Genomic DNA, 18,089 nt, shown 5'->3' on the forward strand with positions numbered 1-18,089 from the left:
TACGTCCTGAGACTGAGGTGCGTGTTGGCCAGAAAGCGGCAAAGCACAGCGAGGCCTCAGCAGCGCAGCCGTCCGAAACGGCTCAAGTGCAGTTCGCACTCGGGGGTCCTCATGGGAGAAATTACCCCGCTGTATAAATAGGTAAATCGGTGTAAGCGGCCGTGAAACAGAAAATAAATGCGAATGGTTCCCCCCCGCACCCCTACTAGGAGACACATGGGGCTGTGGGGTTGGACAAGGTGCAGTGGGGCACCTGCGCAGGGTGGATGGGATTCTCTGGAATGGGGGCCTCGCTGTGGTGCGCGCTGTGTGTCGCATCTCCAGGCTTTTCTCAGGCTGCAGACCCAGTGAGCGACGGGCAAACAGGAACAGGAGCTGCGGTGTTAAGGTCAAACCACGTGTTCCTCACCTGCTCTGGACACACAGCACCTTTCCTCGAGGTTGAGGGTGCGCTTGGTGGGGGTGGGGGTGGCTGAGAGAAAGGCAGTTACTGTAAGAGTGCTGGTGGGGAAGGGTCACACCTCTCTGCGTTATTTACGTGTGCCAAGTGCCAGTGACCTCACCATTGGCTGCCGTACGGTCTGTACCCTGGATTCTGCGCCATGACGTCTCTAACTGGCTTTCTGTTTTGTGGGCGCTGTACCCTGGCTGCACATTTCCTGGTAGAGAGCAGTTCCCCAATGGTCAGAGGCAGCATGACTCTTTGCTTTGTAGTGAGCACAGTACTTTAGTACCATAGTACCGTTTCTCATTTGGTGCCCTTCACATCAAATGTGTGTGTTTGACCTAAAAGAAAACTGCGGTAAAAGACGTGTTGACTTCATTTTTATTTCTCTGTGCTCATATGCGTGGTCACAACTCACAACCCCCCGCCACCCCGAGGGCCGTGGTGGCTATGCGATATTTTGCAGAGATGAGGTGGCGCTTCAAACTGAGAGATGGGCGGCACGGTGGCACAGCGAGGAGCCCTGTTCTCTCACAGCGCCTGGGTCATGCGAGAGGACCTGGGTTTGATCCCCGCTCAGTCTGTGTGGAGTTTGTATGTTATCTGGGTGCTCTGGTTTCCTCCCACAGTCCAAAGACATGCTGTTCAGGTTCCCCTATAGTGTGTCAGTGAGAGTGTGTTCCACTGTGTGCTCCACTGATGTATGGATGAGTGAGCCACTGTAAGTAGTGTATCTAGTGGGCTGATAACACTACACAGAGTTGATTGGAAGTCGCTTTCGACAAAAGCGTCTGACTAATAAATAAATATAAATGAGTGATATTTCAAGCGATGCGTTGTTGCCGAAGGGAGGTGTCTGCCTTTCGAATTCGCCCTTGACCCACAACTGCTGACCTGGGTGGATGAGCTGTGGCGGGGGAGGCCATGCAGGGGTTTTCATCACTGCCCAGTGAGGCCACATGGGAACGGTCAGTGGCACATGTGGTTCAGCACAACGCTCAAACTGCTCAGGGAGCGTAAATCTCATTTCCAGTCTTTCTATGGCAACAGCTGGAACCTGTGTGCACAGAGCAGCGTTTAATTCCTTCCTGTCGGGCGCTTCAGAAAGTTACCTTCTGCCTTGACGAGCGGCAACAGGAGCTTTGCCAAGTGGAAAAATGAGGCTCTCGGCCCTTGGCGGATCCCACTCGTGTCCCGCGTGACGCAGCGGAGCTGCGGTGTCAAGTGTGTCCTTTGAACGTCTGCAGTGCGCTTGTTGTCCCGTTGTCCTGTGGACCTGCCAACGAGACAATCCAACGGAACACAAATTTTCTTTCATAACAACTCGTTGTCCAAGTTCGCCTCTTAAAGGAGCGTTTGCTCACATTTCGTTCAGGCGGCTTGTTCGTAAGCCCTCGAACCTGTGACAGCGCTAGATGCGAGCGATTATTTTCAGCCCACGTTGTTGCTCGGCTGTGTGGACAACAAGGTCACACGTACCTCATTAAAGTACTTTCTAAGGAATGAGGTCGCACGGTACACGTAACTTGTTTTTACCCGTCTTTGTACACGGTGTTTGCAGAACATCAGCAGCTTTTACCACATTACAGCTCAGCGGTATGCTTCCATTTACTTCCCCGTACCGGCAGTTAAATTCCAAGGCCGCGCGCAACAAGGTGCGTCCAAACCCGGACGGCTTCACCGCGAGGCGCCGCGTCGAACGTTTCGCTGAGCCGTGGAATCGACGCCGCGCCACTCGTGGAGGCCGCTCTCCCTCGCCGCACACCCCCTTTTACCATCTTTCTGAGACTCGGCCAGGAAGAGTCTGGAATTTCACTGGAGGGATTTTCGTTTGGACTCAAATTGCCGTTCAGCATTTCTTGCGTACATCTGTGGCCCGTTATGCCGTGAGCATGAAAATATAAAACAGAGGGTTATTAGGAAATAGCCACACGAGACTCGCGAATTGATCGTTGGCTCGCGCAGGCCTTGCGGCCAGTAAGAAAGAGCCCGAGAAGCAGCGGGAAGGAGTGCGGCCGCCGTCGCTAAGTTGATGCGTCAGTGGGCCCGAAGAGCGGAAAGAGTCAGAAGCAGCTGTTTCAGGGCAATGATCTAAACCACGAAGAAGGAAAAATTAGACCCGGACAAGCATTCGCGGTGTCGCGACCGTGCCTGGACGTCGCGTGGCGCGGCGTAGCCCTGCTCTCGCGGGCCCTCTCGTCCCGCTTCTCGGAGCAGCCCAACAGGCCGCTCTTGCACCGGCGGCCTTCGCTGTCCCTCCTCGTTACGTAACTGGGGACGTGCGGCTTCTGGCCCGCATATTTACGGCCCCCGCAGCAGACCCCCGAGCCTGGCCCTCGCTCACACCCCGGGCGCTAAGAATAAATCGGGCAGCGCCACACGATCCGGGGAGGGGTCTGCCGGGGCTCGTTTGAAGCGTGAGCGACGGCCTCTCGCACTGCAGCTCGGCACATCGGGGCCCCGATGCATGCGGGCCGTGGTGAAAACGGCTGGGAGGCGGAGTGGATTCTGTGAGCGGAACGAGGAAAAAGGAGGGAAGTGCGCTTGCGAAGCAGCGATGACGTTTGTACTGTCACAGGGGCAGTTAATAGAAGACGAATGTTCAGCAGCACCGGCCTGCCAGGACACCGCGGGGGTGTTTGCGCTCCACGCACGTTCTGTCCTCTTGTGTATCTTAGCAACCCTCGCACCATGATTTTGCCCAGCGCTTCCAAACAAGTGCATGGAAACAGCTTTTAATACCTCTACCTCTGCTCAGCGTTATTCTTCCCCTTGTCCTGCATTTATTCATTAATCTGACTCTTTCCTCCAAAGTCACTTTCGGCACCGCGACTCTCGTCTACCCAGTTACACAGCAGGTTACTGTTCGCTGGATCAATTCAGCGTAAGCGTCTTACTCAAGGGTGCTACAGCAGGAGGGTGGATTGGAACCCAGGCGCGCCGAGTGCAGGTCGGCAACTCTCACCGCTGCGCCACCTGCTGCCCCTTTACCTAAGTCAGTTAGGATGCACATGGCTCTAGTCAGTAGGTACTTCTTGTAGGTACTGACCACTGCGTACCGGGAACAGCCCACAAGACCTGCCGTTTTGGAGATGCTCTGACCCAGTCGCCTAGCCATCATAATTCGGCCTTTGCCAAAGTCGCTCAGATCATTACGCTTGCCCATTTTTCCTGCCTCCGACACATCAAATTCAAGAACCGACTGTTCACTTGCTGCCTAATATACATATACATTTATTAATTTAGCAGATGCGTTTCTCCAAAGCGACGTACATCTCAGCGAAAATACAATTTTGTACATTACGTTAAGAGAAAGAGACATGGCTGCAGACGTGATTCTTAAGTAAACCTAGTTTGTTACCTATCACTTGATGCGCCGATTTTCATCACTCGAGTAGGTGCATAAAACGCAGGATAGATCCTGATAATCTTCCTACAGTTTTTTTTTTTTTTATGAGGTACACAAACATTTGCATACAATACAGGAGTAGCGGCTGTGTAAAGGGTTATCTGGGCATGATCATAAAGTCACGGTGCATGAACATTTACACCATACGTGAGCTGGAGCGATCTTGGGTAAAATGAGTCTGGAAAAGGTGAGTTGTCAGACCCTTCTTGAATGTAGACAGAGATTCAGCAGTTCTGAGTGAGAGGGGGAGGTCATTCCACCACAACGGAGCCAGAACCGAGAACCACCGTGTTTCACCTTTCGTGTGTAGGACCACCAAGCGAGGAGAATTAGATGAGCGAAGGTGTCTGGCTGGGGTGTAGTGGTTGATCAAGTCTTGTAAATATCTGGGAGCAGTTCTATTGATGCAATATATAATTGACGGGTGCCATTGTAATGAGATAATCAGTGTTATTCACTTCACCTGTCAGTGCTTTTAATGTTGTGGCTGATCGCTGTAAGTCACTTTACAGGTAATAATAGAACTGTTGCTGTATGATAACTGGATTTTCCAGTTCACCAAGGTATGTCTCGTCATTTGAACATTATTGTATGACATCCATCCCTCTATCCATCTATCGGATTCTAATTTACTTCCAGTCGGGTTTTTCTTCTTATTTTTTTTTTGCAAGCATTAAATATGGGTTGCTATTGCTGTTTATTGGTTTTCCCATATCAGTTCATATGTGTGCATATGTGTGCATGTATGCAGGTGTAACGTAAATGTTATATACATATAGACTTAGACTTAGACTTAGATCCTCCCACTCCGTTCGGCGCATTGGGCAGCAAGTGCTCTCCATCATACTCGATCAATTGCAGCAGCCTCAGCTTCATCCCATGACAGGTTGATGGCCGTTAGGTCTTCAATGAAGGTCTTTTTCCATGTGATCTTTGGATGTCCTGGTTTTCGCTTCCTCTTATGTGGAATCCGGTTCATGGCTGTCCTTGGGAGTCGGGTTAGTGGTTGGCGTAAGATATGACTTACGAATCGGAAGCGTTGTTCAGCCACGATTTCCGGCAGCGGGCGCCTGCATGTTTGCTGATGGACTTCTTGGTTTCTGATATGTTCTCGATACAAGATGCCTAGGATTCAACAAAGGCATCGTTGCTGGAAGACATTTATCCGTTAGATGATGTTCTTTGTCATCTTCCATGTCTCACAGGCTTATATCGCTGTTGCGACAACGATGGCATCGAGAAGTCGTATTTTTGTTTGTGAACTGATTGTGCCAGTGCGCCATATCGGTTTCAGGCGTTGGAAGACTGCAGTTGCCTTTCCAATGCGACATTGGACGTCATGTGTCGCATCTCCATCTGCAGTCAGTACGCTCCCTAGGTACGTGAAGTTGTCAACCTCCTCAATCTGGTGTTGGTCAATAGTAACTGGTATATTTGCTCGCACATATCCAATCCACATAACTTTGGTTTTGTTGCTGCTAATCCGAAGTCCAACCTGGGCTGCCGTTTGTTTTAGTAGTAAGGTTTGTGTCACCGGTTCTTTTTGTGTCGGGCCAAGAAGAGCATCGTCATCGGCAAAATCTAAATCAGCAAGTCTTGTCTCCTGTCTCCATGGAAGCCCTAATATTTGGGTATCGATGGATCTTCTTAGGACAAAGTCAATTGTAATCAGGAATAGGAGTGGAGACAGTATGCATCCTTGTCGGACGCCAGTTTTGATGGTAAAGAATTCAGTGACGCCATCATCAGTGCGGACACAACAACTAGAGTTGCAGTATAAGCTGCGGAACAGGGCAACAAAGCGTTCTGGGATGCCATATTTGTGGGCGATTTTCCACAGGGTCTCACGGTCGACACTGTCAAATGCTTTGGTGAAATCAATGAAATTGATTGATAGTTTCTGCTGGTACTCTAGTCAGTTGCTGGTACTTTTTTTTGTACCTATATATATATATACATATATATACACACACAAAAAATTACTAGGAAGGAATCATAGGATTAAACTTTTATGCAGCTACTCATGTCATGAACATTGGTTCATTTGGTGGAAAGAAACAAACAAACTGTATTTAAGAATCACACGTCTGTGTCTAAGGGTCTCTTCCTGCTAATGTAATGAACACATTTTATTTTCTATGAGATGTTCGTTGCTTTGGAGAAAAGCATGAAGAATGAATAAATGTAAATGTAAATGCTAAACATGCATGTCATTTTCTATTTAATTTAAATAATTTAAGTGGCACACAGTCTGGAGAGCAGCACCGTTCTCCACCTGAGCTACGCTGCTTTTTCATACATTTCATATGTTTCATATGTTGCTTTTAATGTAACTGCTGCTTGCTGGCAGCACTAAGTAGAATCGCTCCTGTCCAACTGAGTGTTTACATGCAATCATGTCACATTCAACCTTATTCATCGGCGAGTTATTGCTCAGTATATCATTGCCAACATGGGGTCATTTTAAGATTACTCGTGTATTTATGCTTTATTCATATTTAATGTAGGCCTGAAGTTTTAAGTTAGTATCTTCAAAAGAAAAGGATGAGTGTGTCTCAGGTGCGACAGGTGAAAAGTACCATGTTCACATCAGACTGGTTTTTCAGTGGTTTTGGGTGGAGCAGCTGTTTATAAGCACTTTCTAGATTTTTCCAAAGACTGGCGGTAGTGCGGGGGGGGGGGTGCTCTGAGCCGCTTGTGGGACGCAGGTTGTGCTCATGTCTGTTCCTGTTGAGCTCTTTAATAAGTGTGCTCACTGAAGTATCACTGTAATGTTGCGTTGTGTTACACGAAATTGATGCCCCTTTGCAGCAGCGCTCACAGTAAAGGCGGTTGGCCGTCTCACATCTCGTCCTGGGCTCCTCTTGTACAGCGCTAGCTTGATTTAAAAACAAAACAAAAATTAAAATGCATTGGATACATTAATTGACTGTAGGTTTAAAACCACAGGTATAGGTGAAGAAGTCCTTTAGCGGGTCGAACATTATTGTATGGCGTCCACATGGCGCTTTAACACAGTGGGCAGCAGTATTTTCTCCAGTGAAGCAGTGAGCACCTGTCTTGCAGGAATAATGGGAGCCCGGGTGAATCGCAGGTTTTGTTTTATTAATGAAAAAAGCCAAGACGCAAGATGTGGAGCAGTAGTCGGGGACAGGTGTGAGTCGGGCGATGTGTGTTCGGGGTTTCTTGGGCAGACAAAGGGCATAAATGACGAGAAGAAGCAAAGGTCAGTAGCCATGAGATCAGGAACTTCGAAAGGACAGGAATCATTGGACACATGGGAGAAGCAGTCGCTCGAGTGAGGTTCCGCAAGGAGGCTTGTAAACCCGCTCCTTTTATCCTATGCCTCCTTGATGAGAGGCAGGTGCGGGCGAGGTGCACGTGACAGTACCTCCCACCCTACGGGAGGCTCCAGCCATCCAAAGGCTGCACTGGGGTGACCTCCGGGCCTGGGCGCAGACCAGTCCAGATGGTCCCCGTGGAAATCAGAGATCAAGACTGGGTCTAGAATGCCCCATGCGGGGAGCCAATTCTGCTGCTCTGGACCATAGTCCTCTCAATCGACTAAGTATTGCTAGCCCCCTTGCCGCTATTGGGGGTCAAGAAGGGCCCTGACAGAGTAGGCGGGAACGCCTTCTACCTGCACTGGCGGACGAGGCGCGGCGGTCCGAAGATGGACATCCAGACTCTCTGCCCGGGGTGGAAAGAGAGGGTGTGGCAGTGCTGACTGGCCTGTTGCTTCATCTGTCAGGTGTTCTGTTGGAGGTGCTCTCTTACAGCACGCCTGGCCTGTTGACTGCCCCGATGTCAGACGTCGACCACAGCACGTCACTAGGTCCAGGATGTCAGGGGAACAGCAGGGCTTGATACCTGAGAACACATTGAAATGGGGACATACCCGTAGACGCGTGGGACAGGGCATTATACGCGTACTCCACCCAGGGCAGGAACCGGAACCACTGATGTCTGCAGCAACAATAACTTTTTAGGAAACAGCCGATGTCCTGATGGAGCCGCTCCACCTGGCCATTAGCCTTGGGGTGGTACCCCGATGAGACTCACTGACACCCCCAGCTTACAAAAAAAAGCCCTCCAGAACCTGGAGGTGAATTGGGGCCCCCAGTCTGACATGATGTTTTCTGGGAGACCATAGAGCCAGAATGGTGTAACAGGGCTTCCGTGGTCTCTAACAATGTAGGGAGCCTGGGCAGGAGGATCAGGTGACACAACTTGGAAAAGCAATCAATTAGGGTCAGGACAACGGTGTTACCATCTGAGGGAGGTAGATCCACTAGGAAGTCCACCAGCACATGGGACCGGGGATGGGTTGGAACCGGAAGGGGTTCCAGGAGACATGCAGGCATCTGGTTTTGGGTCCTTGCCTGGGCACATACTTCACAGGCTTCCACGTACTCCTCTACATCAGACGGGAGCATGGGCTACCAGAAGTGGCCTTGTAGAAGGGCTAGAGTCCTGAGGGCGCCAGGGCGCCCCGCGGCCGGGGACTCGTGGGCCCACTACATCAGTGTCGGTTGCATACAGACAGGCACATACTCCTTACCCTCTGGTTTGTGTGCTGGTCCAGGTTTGGTCTTTTGTGCAGCCTGGAGGTCCTGGAGGAACTGCCATTGTACGGGGGCAACCACGCATTTTTCTGGGAGGATGGGCTCTGGCTGACCAGTCAGCGAGTCTCAGGTTTGGGCCAGTCCACCACCACCTCGACCTTCTTTGGGTCCATTGCCACCCCCTTAGGGCTTAACAGGAACCCACGGAAGGAGGCCTGGATCTGATGAAATAAACACTTCTCTCCTTTAACATAGAGGTGGTTGTCCAGCTGCGTTAATACCTCTTGTACTGCAGCATATGTTGTTCCATAGAGGGTGAGTATATCAGTATGTCATCCAGGTACACCAGAACACAGTGATTGACCAGGTTACCCAACACGTGGTTAACAAAGGCTTGGTGCATTCGACAGACCAAATAGCATGACCGTGTATTCATAGTGCTCAAGGGAGGTGCTGAATGCCATCTTCCATTCATCTCCCTCCCTGATGCGGATAAGGTTATACACGTTGCGCAAGTCCAGTTTCCTAAGCACCCGTGCCACGTGGACCTGTTCTAGAGCAGTGGTGATCAGCGGCAAGGAATGGGGATACCATCGATTGGTAATTGATGCAAGGGCACAGGCCCCAGTCTTTTTCCTGACAAAAAGAACCCTGCCGAGGTAGGAGACGTGGAGGGTCGGATGATCTCCGAGGCCAATGCCTCGGTTACATACTCCCGCATTGCCTGCTGCTCGGGTAGGGAGAAAGGATATATCCGACCCCTAGGTGGCGTGGTGCCCGGCAGGAGGTACAGTCCCAGGGCCGGTGAGGGGGCAAGGCTGTGGCCTTGCTTTTGCTGAAGACCTCCGTGAGGTCTTGATAGGCCGTCTCAGAGCTCTTAATGGAGCTGGTCTGACACAGAAGAGTGAGACAAGTTTCTGAGCACTGTGGCTCGCAGTCCACTAGTTCACCCTTGCTCCACTCAGACACCGTGTCGTGATGGGTCAGCCGGATAAAGCCCAGAATGACGGGTGTGTCCGGAGATCGTATGAGAAACGACACTATCTCCTCCTTATGGAAAGCCCCAACACGCAAGCTGATCGGTTCGGTTCGTGCCTCCACCACCCCGGAGCCCAAAGGCTGCCCGTCTAGCGCGCTGACCCGTAGCGTCATGTTACATCCCTGTACCAGTATGCCATAGGAGCGCGCAAACGCTCAGTCCATAAAACAGCTCATGACCCCTGAATCCACCATCGCGCACACATAGAGCTGGTCCCCTCCCCAGGACAGAACTACAGGCAAAATTAGCTGTGTGATAGGGCGACAGGAGCCACTGACCGTTGGTTCCTGGTGGGAGTCCTCGGTGGCAGGGGTTGAACCAGGCATGAGGCACGGAGGTGTCCGGGGGCCCTGCACTACAGACACAGTCTGTCCTTGATCCCACGTATCCCTTGATGGTGCTTGTGTGTTTAAACGAGGGTAGAGGAACATCTGTGTGCTGCGCTGGCACTGCAGCTTTAGGATGGGGTTTAGGGTTAGGGTTAGGATTGGGTTTGGGGGTTGGGGGTTAGTGGGGATTTAGCATTGGGGTTAGCATTAAGGTTTGGTTTTCTGAAAGCACCAGCATGCACTCCCAGGCCTCTCACGTCACACCAAAACAGTGTCCTTTGCATGTTTTGCCTCATGATAATGCTTCCATTTATTATGAAAAATTGATGTGTTCAGCTTGGATTCACAGAATTCTCCGAAAGACGCTTCCACACTTCAGTTAATGTTTACAGTAACAAATATCATGTGTCGAACATTTCTGCTCACAGACTTTCTGCTGTGTTATACAGCACAAGTTTGATGTTCACCTTCCGTTCGGCTTTGAAACACTCCAGGCTGCCTAGTCTGCATTTAGTCACTATAATTTACACAAAGTGCGTTCCTGCTGGGAGACAACTGACAGACGCGCTTTGTGATCCTGTGTTCCCGTCCTCCTCTTGTCTGCAGACACGCAAGCTCAGCAAGGCAGAGCGGCAGCGCTTCAGCGAGGAGGTGGAAATGCTTAAGGGCCTGCAGCACCCCAACATCGTGCGCTTCTACGACTCCTGGAAGTCCACCATCAAGGGCCACAAGTGCATCGTTCTGGTCACCGAGCTCATGACCTCAGGCACCCTCAAGACGTGAGTCCCCCCCTGTCGTCCTCCTGCTACTCCCACGAAGCGAACTGGTGGAGCCTGTTGCTCAGCACTGCTGCGTCAAGTCGAACCCGCATTCAGCCCAGAGGAGAGGTGCTCCGGGGCCTTTGGGTTGCCAGTTGCGACTTTCTGAAACCCCAAGAGCTCCTCCTCACCCGTCCTCTTCCATGGAGTGTGGGGGTCCCGCTGTTCGGCTCCCATAAGCCCTAGAATCCCTGGACAGAGACCGAGTTCTTTCCTCTAGTTAACAGTCAGACTTAGTGATGCGCACAAACCTTACATATGAAGATATGAATTTTCGCCCCCCCATTTTGAGTTACTTCCTCTCTGCCTTGCAGGTACCTTAAGCGGTTCAAGGAGATGAAGCTGAAGCTACTGCAGCGCTGGAGTCACCAGATCCTCAAGGGGTTGCACTTCCTGCACAGCCGCACTCCACCCATCATCCATCGTGACCTCAAATGCGACAACATCTTCATCACTGGCCCCACGGGTTCCGTAAAGATCGGGGACCTGGGCCTGGCTACCCTCAAGAGCGCCTCCTTTGCGAAGAGCGTCATCGGTGAGTCGGTCCTCACGGTGCTCCTGAAGGGCTGCGGAAACGTGGTGGTGAACTTCACGTCATTTGAACCGCAACTCGGTCTTTCCCTCGGTGCCAAACTCTTCAAACTGACCCATAACCCATGAATGAGGACTAAGTTTAGTTTCTAGTTTCGCTGTTGGAAGTACTGGTGCCCAGAACGTAGCAGGAGATGCACGAGAAGCTCCTTCCTCCTCGATAGTCCCACCGTGTGGGACGAAGCATCGGCGTCACATCTGTCACAAGGGACATCTCTGCAGCCAAGGACTTGCTGCCCAAGCTGTTGGTTAAATGTGAAGGCTCCACTAATGCCACAGCTTCCTTAAATGGTCCATGTAGTTCATTTACTTGTAGTGCTGAAACATGCATAAGCAGTTTCTCTGTGGCATTGCCTTGTACAGCTCCCCCGACACGTGTTCATTGTGTCAGAGCTCAGCCTGCGTCTCTCTCCTGTCCTCTTCGCTACTGCAGGGACCCCGGAGTTCATGGCACCGGAGATGTACGAGGAGAAATACGACGAGGCTGTGGATGTGTATGCCTTCGGGATGTGCATCCTGGAAATGACCACGTCCGAGTACCCCTACGCCGAGTGCCAGAACGCCGCGCAGATCTACCGCAAAGTGACCAGCGTGAGTGTCTCTCCCTGTGCCTGTCCAGTACTCGAGCACTATGTCCCTCACGTCCCTCAGCTGCTGCGAGGGCCCATGGGGGACTGTCTGATGAGCTGAGTGTGTAGGTGCCTGCTGAGTCCATGTGCGCACATGCGTGTGGCCTTAAATGTCCCCTTTAATGCTGCAGGACTCAGACACACACACACACACACACACACACACACACTGGCTAGAGCTGCTTGTCCCGAGTGGGGTTGCAGCGAGCTGGAACCTAACCCGGTAACATAGGGTGTAAGGCTGAGGGGGACGGGACACACCCAGGAGGGGATGCCAGTCCATCAAAAGCGGGACTCAAACCCCAGACCCACCAGAGAGCAGGACCTGGCCAAGCCTGCTGCGCCACCGCGCTCCCGCTGCTTCAGGACTGAAATGAGAATATTACATCTGTGTTCTCAGTAGAGTAAAGCTTTCGCTCTTCATTAATTGCCTCCCATTTCTTACACCCAGCAAAAATAGCTCTCAACAGCTCTCGAATCCCGTCTTTCAATGCTTCCGAGAGTGCGAGAACTGAAGCGACACATAGTTGTGCTAAAGGTGACACGTCTGTAGGATAAGAGACAAATCAAAGTCAAGGCGAACTTTACTGTCAGTACACATACAGGAGAATGAAACTTTGTTCCTCTTGTTCCCTCGTGCCACATAGAACACAGAGCGAAATCGGCGCGACAGTGCAGTAGACGGGCCGGAGTGCGGCGACAGCGTACAGTAAAGTCGTCTCGTGCCGGAAGTGCGTGTAGAACAGGTTCCGGATGTGTTCAGCCCTCCTTTTCACTCGTGGTTTTAGAATCAGTCGCTGTGCCGTTTTTGTGCCGAGGCAGTGAGATAAACTCGTGTAAATACTGAACTGAATAGCGATTACTGAATACTGAATACTGAATGTCACTCGTGTAACTGCAGCACTGCATTGATTTCAACGTTCAGCTTCAATGCAGGTGACGTTTGCATCTTCTGGAAAGTCAGCTTCATTGGAAGCCTCTTCAGTGTTGAGTTTCAGAGCAAGCAGAGAGAGAGCCTTAAGCGCACGACACGCGTGACCACATGCACCAGAAAGCTGTGTTGTGGGAAGGCCAGCTGCGGTGGCAATGTGGGAATGGCCTCTGTTGAAGTGATAAGAAAACACTGCGTTGTTTACAAAAGCCACACGGGGAAGGTCAAAGGAATTAAGATGAGAGTCGCTCGTGACAACAATGTCCGTCCCACCGAGCAGCAGCGGGACGGATTCTTCGGTAAGGGCATCGTGGGAAACCTTGCGCCCGGCACATCGCTGAAATGCACAAGACACAGGTAACAAACGTTAGACGCTGACTCGCCGTATTTCTGCCAAAATATGTTACAAATGTTATTTATACACCGCAACACACAAATAGATATTACGATCAATTTGTGCTGTTTCACCAAGGCCATGCAGCACTTCTCCTGCGGGTGGCGCTACAACGCGAGTGTGTGGCGCAGGACAGGCTCCGCACCCTGAGGACCCCTGGTTCCACGCGGCCAAACCCACTGCTGCCGGTGCCCTTACAGCAGCTGTAGTAAACCAAGGGAAAGCGTGGTCAGGATACTTTATTGCGGTTGGTGGAGGAGAGGGTAGCCCGAGGGTATTGGAATTAAGTGCCGAAGTGATGCGAGTCACACACAGCTGCGCAGAGACCGAGCGCGCTCAGTTCTACCGTCTGATCCTGCTGAATTACTGCACAACACAGGTGTCACAGTGACAACAGCGAGGCCCCGCCCCCTGCGGTGACGGACGCGTTGGGCTGCGGATGGGGGTCACGGTCAGCAGGGTCCTGCACTCCTGGCCTTGTCTTAGTGGTTTCTGCAGAGCTGCTTGGTGTCGGGCTGTGGGACCCAGTGTCGTGCTGGATGTGTGCCACTGACCCTAATCCTAAATGGTCTTTCCATCAAACATGTTTCCTGGATGACCGAGTCATCACCGATCACAATTGATCACCGCCAGTCCATCAGTCACCACCGATGTAAAGTCTCATTGAGAAATTTGAAAGAGCCCTTCTGTTCCAAGTGCTTTCATAAGAAGTCAGCAAATGCGTCATATTACAAGGAATGATGACTGTGTGTGTGTGTGTGTGTGTGTGTGTGTGTGTGTGTGAGATGACATGAAAATGCGCCAAGTGTGTAAATGCAGAACATTTCACCTGGTTTTACGCCTACTTTCTCAGGAGCCACAGAGACAATTAGCTCACATTACGAGGGCGGCGCTGGAGCCGGACGCACCTCTACGTTCCCGCCATGCTGATTGCGCAACACGAGCTCGTGGCGCTGATGTAACTAACCTGTGTATTGCGACATGGTACGCGGCCTGTGTCCCGTCAGCGTTCAGTACAGCGTTGCTCATCTCAGCCGCTGAAAGGTTTCTTTGTGGCTCTGCAGACACGTGTTCCGTGGCTCTTACGTCCCTTTTCCATGTCGCCGCTCCACTCGGGTTTCTGCAGCAGCAGCAGCAGCAGCAGCAGCAGCAGCACCGGCCGACCTTCTTCCCTTCCTCCGCTTTTCCTGCCCTCCACATCAAATAAGCGCTCCTCTTTTTTCTCCCTCCAACCGAAGCGCGCCAACTCGTGGGCTGTGCTGTGTGCCCGCTGGCACTCCCACGCCCTGACGTGTTACGCATGCTGCTGGGAAACAGGCTATCGGATGCGTCATCTTCATCCCACGTCACATCCACACCCAGCGACAGGCACCTCCTGTCCACACTGCTGTCCCAGGACCTGCTCCTGCCTTCAGAGGACATGTGCACCCCCACAGTGCCCAGTGACACTGCGGGGACAGGGACTCCCATGTTGTCCACCTTGGTGTCGATGGAAGTACTTCCTCTAAACGCCCCTCTGTCCTCTCGCTGTTCTTTTCAGGGCATCAAGCCGGAGAGCTTCCACAAGGTCCAAGTGGCCGAGCTCAAGGAGATCATCGAGGGATGCATCCGCACGAACAAAGAGCAACGGTACCTGCTCGACTCTGAGAAATGACTGTGTGCGCTTGTACGTAGAACACCGGGCCTCGGGTTCAAGGAGCGACCGGGCGGGGCTAATAATACCCTGGTGAGGTGGGTGGGGGGGCTCGATTAAGGTAATTTCTGTAATAACCCAGGACTGTAGGAACCATAGGTCACGTAGAAAAAGTCCAACCTGCTGCTCCCAAAAGTGATGTTCTTTCAGCCCCTCAAGTCTCTTAAAGCACACATCCTCTAAAGTGCTCATTTCCCCACAACGAGCCCACATCAGGTGTGGCCGTGTGCCGGTGCAGGGGTGGTGGAGCCCGCTCGTACCCGCAGCACTGCGTCAATAATCAGAGGAGCGATGTGAACGCTACTTAAAGGAAGAGGCTGTGGTGTTTTTGGCTGCTTGCGCTTTTCGTTTCATTTTGAGATTTTACATTCGGCCAAACGGCGACTGATGCACAAAGAAAGAAAGAAGTGAAGCACACAGCCCTGTGTTACACACGTCTGCATTTATTCATTTATCAGACACTTTTCTCTAAAGCGATGAACGTCTCAGAGAACGATACAAAGAGTTGATTACACCAACGGAAGGATGGTCTTGGATGCAGACACGTAATTCTAGAGTACAATCAATTTGTCACGTGCCACGGTATAAACTAGTGTACATGACACAGGTAGCTGCATAAAGGTTTGTCCATTATTCAACAAATTATTTAACATAAACACACTTATTCGTTTTAGCTGACACTTTTGTCCCCATTCAAACACCTTGCTCCAGGGTTCTACAGCCAGAGGAAAGAACCGGCCCTCCAACCTTTTGGTCCAAAGGCAGCGGCCCTTTCCACGACACTACCAGCCGTCCTCCCTGCGCTCGCGTACTTGCGAGATGAGCTTTGAGACGCAGTTAGTAAGTGCAGGATTAACAGTGTGTTCCTGGACTGAAAGTACATGCAGCGCTGAACAATTCACGGTTTTCTTCCAGCAAAAACGCCTGTGGATCATGTGCCCTTGTACACGTGTGTGATGCGTGTGTGTGAGACCCAGAAGTAGTTCTACTTATTGAGGTGCCCCAATCTACATTTGCAAAGAAGGCTTCCACTGCAGTCTTTCGCTGTACCATCATTGCACCGTCACTGTCGCTTCAACATTACTACGCTGTCACCTCATCGCTGCACCGTCACCTCACCACCGTTGTGCCGTCACTGCACCGTCACCGCGCCGTCACTTCACCGTCACCTCACCACACCATCACTGCACCGTCACCTCACCACCGCTGCGCCGTCACCGCGCCATCACTTCACCGTCACATCACCACCGCTGCGCCGTCACTGCACCGTCACCGCGCCATCACTTCGCCATCACTACACCACTGCTGCGCCGTCACTGCGCCATCACTTCATCATCACTGCACCGTCACCTCACCACCGCTGCGCCATCACTGCGCCGTCATTGCACCGTCACTGCACCGTCACCTCACCATCGCTGCACCGTCACCGCGCCATCACTTCACCACCGTTGTGCCGTCACTGCACCGTCACCGCGCCATCACTTCACCGTCACCTCACCACGCCATCAGAGAGGTTTTGCGAGCACTCGGACACCCAGAAGCAGCGTACCATGGTTGGAAGGCGGTGAAGGTGCCGGCGGCGCGCGTCCTCCCTGCACGTGCGAGCCACGGTGCGGTCCCGGTCGCTCGGCCAGCCCCGAACGTGACCCGTCGTGTCTGTGGCGCAGGTACACCATCCAGGACCTGCTGGAGCACAGCTTCTTCCAGGAGGACAGTGGCGTCCGTGTGGAACTGGCTGAGGAGGACGATTCGGTCAAGTCGGCCCTCAAGCTGTGGCTGCGCATTGACGACACCAAGAAACTGCACGGGAAGTACAAGGACAACAACGCCATCGAGTTCCTGTTTGAGCTCTACAAGGACGTGCCTGAGGAGGTGGCGCAGGAGATGGTAGGTGTGGCTTCAGCTCACTGTGGCTCTAGCCAGCTGGACACATGGACAGATGGACAGACAGGGAGAGAGACAGATGTGCTTTCCCGCAGGTGGTGCTGGGCTTTGTCTGCGAGGCCGACTTCAAGCCGGTGGCAAAAGCGATCCGTGAGCGAGTGACGGCCATCAAGCGGCAGCGCGAAAAGCAGCGCCGACTCTCTGAGGAGATGAGGAAGAGGAAGCAGGAGGAAGTCGAGGAGGAGGAGCCCGATCTGGGCTCGCCCTCGTCCTTCCTGAATTGGCAGACGAGGGAGGGCTCCGCCCCTGCGCAGACTCCGCCCGCCCCCAGCTCCCCGCCCGCTTCATCGGCGAACGGATCGTCGGACTCCGGCATCAACGGCAGCTTGCCAGCTGAACGCGAGGAGCCCGAGGCCGACCGGCACCGGCACCGGCCCCGGCACCAGCACTCGCACGTGCGCCACACGAGCTGCTCCTCGGCCACCTGTAAGGTTCCACACGTGGAAATCCGACACGCAAATGAACATGTGACACAGAGTGTGGTCTTGAGCTCTCCGTGTACAGCGCTGATTCCGCAGGAGGTCTTTACCGCAGCTCTGAACCTCATCTCTTGGAGAGATGAGACGGAGTGAACAGTTCACTCGCTGCGTTACTTTTACCCACAATGCAATGCAGTTGGTATGCACATGCCCCGCCTTGCAGGAGAAAGCACATGGTGGCACCTTGGAACCAGGTTTGCTGAAGAGGCGCACAGCAATCGTCACAAGCTGTAGAACCGTTACTGCATCGTCGGTGTTGCGCTCGTCACGGCAACCCCTGGCCCGCTAACCGCTCGCTCGCTCGCTCTCTCTCTCTCTCTCTCTCCCCCGTGCGATCGTGGCAGCTGACTGCGAGACGGACGGCTACCTGAGCTCCCCTGGCCTCCAGGACCCGGTGGACAGCTTTGCCCCGGCGCCGAGCTCTTCCTGTTCCCCACCCGCGATGCCGTTGATGGAAGCCCTGAGCTCGCCCCCGATGCCGGCGCTCCGGTTCCCCTCGGTGAGGCGTTGGGCGTACAGATCAGAGGACCTGGGTGTGAATCCCGCCTCCCGCTCTAGTACCGGGAAAGGAGTGCTGAAGCGCCGCTTCGGAAGATGGTCGAACCCGCTCCATTATTACCGTCTCTCTAACAGGACCGTGACAGAAATAAGGGGCTCTGCATGTCCTAACACACGTGTTGATTTCCTCTCCAGAGCATTGCTGTTTGCCAAAACGTGGGTCCCTCGAGCTCAGCCAGTGGCTTCTCCTCCCCTGTGGACAGGTAACCTTTACCGTCTTTTACTACATACTTGTACACGTCCCTGGTCTTTGATGTTTTTGTTC

At 52.6% G+C, this 18,089-nt stretch overlaps 1 protein-coding gene and 1 long non-coding RNA gene across 6 annotated transcripts in view; one reads left to right on the forward strand and one right to left on the reverse strand.

The window, feature by feature from the left end:
- Window positions 1–18,089, forward strand: part of wnk4a (WNK lysine deficient protein kinase 4a) — a 43,665-nt gene that overhangs the window by 12,111 nt on the left and 13,465 nt on the right. For 3 of the 4 annotated variants that reach the window (XM_029250286.1, XM_029250285.1, XM_029250287.1), the window contains exons 3-10: window positions 10,394–10,566; window positions 10,920–11,140; window positions 11,630–11,787; window positions 14,691–14,779; window positions 16,511–16,730; window positions 16,823–17,213; window positions 17,611–17,765; window positions 17,960–18,027. In XM_029250286.1, the coding sequence (XP_029106119.1) occupies window positions 10,394–10,566; window positions 10,920–11,140; window positions 11,630–11,787; window positions 14,691–14,779; window positions 16,511–16,730; window positions 16,823–17,213; window positions 17,611–17,765; window positions 17,960–18,027 (1,475 nt within the window). Of the gene's footprint in view, window positions 1–5,128; window positions 5,233–10,393; window positions 10,567–10,919; window positions 11,141–11,629; window positions 11,788–14,690; window positions 14,780–16,510; window positions 16,731–16,822; window positions 17,214–17,610; window positions 17,766–17,959; window positions 18,028–18,089 lie in introns of those variants that run through there. The other variant, XM_029250288.1, reaches the window with a different exon arrangement.
- LOC108924808 (uncharacterized) lies at window positions 12,157–14,426 on the reverse strand. 2 transcript variants are annotated; one of them, XR_001965339.2, is made up of 3 exons: window positions 14,118–14,426; window positions 13,225–13,353; window positions 12,157–13,093 (listed from the first exon to the last, which is right to left on the reverse strand). It is a non-coding gene; the product is annotated as an uncharacterized LOC108924808 (long non-coding RNA). The 2 variants fall into 2 exon arrangements; XR_001965340.2 differs by having other exon boundaries at window positions 13,204–13,353.

This window comes from Scleropages formosus, chromosome 3 (assembly GCF_900964775.1).
Source record: "Scleropages formosus chromosome 3, fSclFor1.1, whole genome shotgun sequence".
Lineage (NCBI taxonomy): Eukaryota > Metazoa > Chordata > Actinopteri > Osteoglossiformes > Osteoglossidae > Scleropages > Scleropages formosus.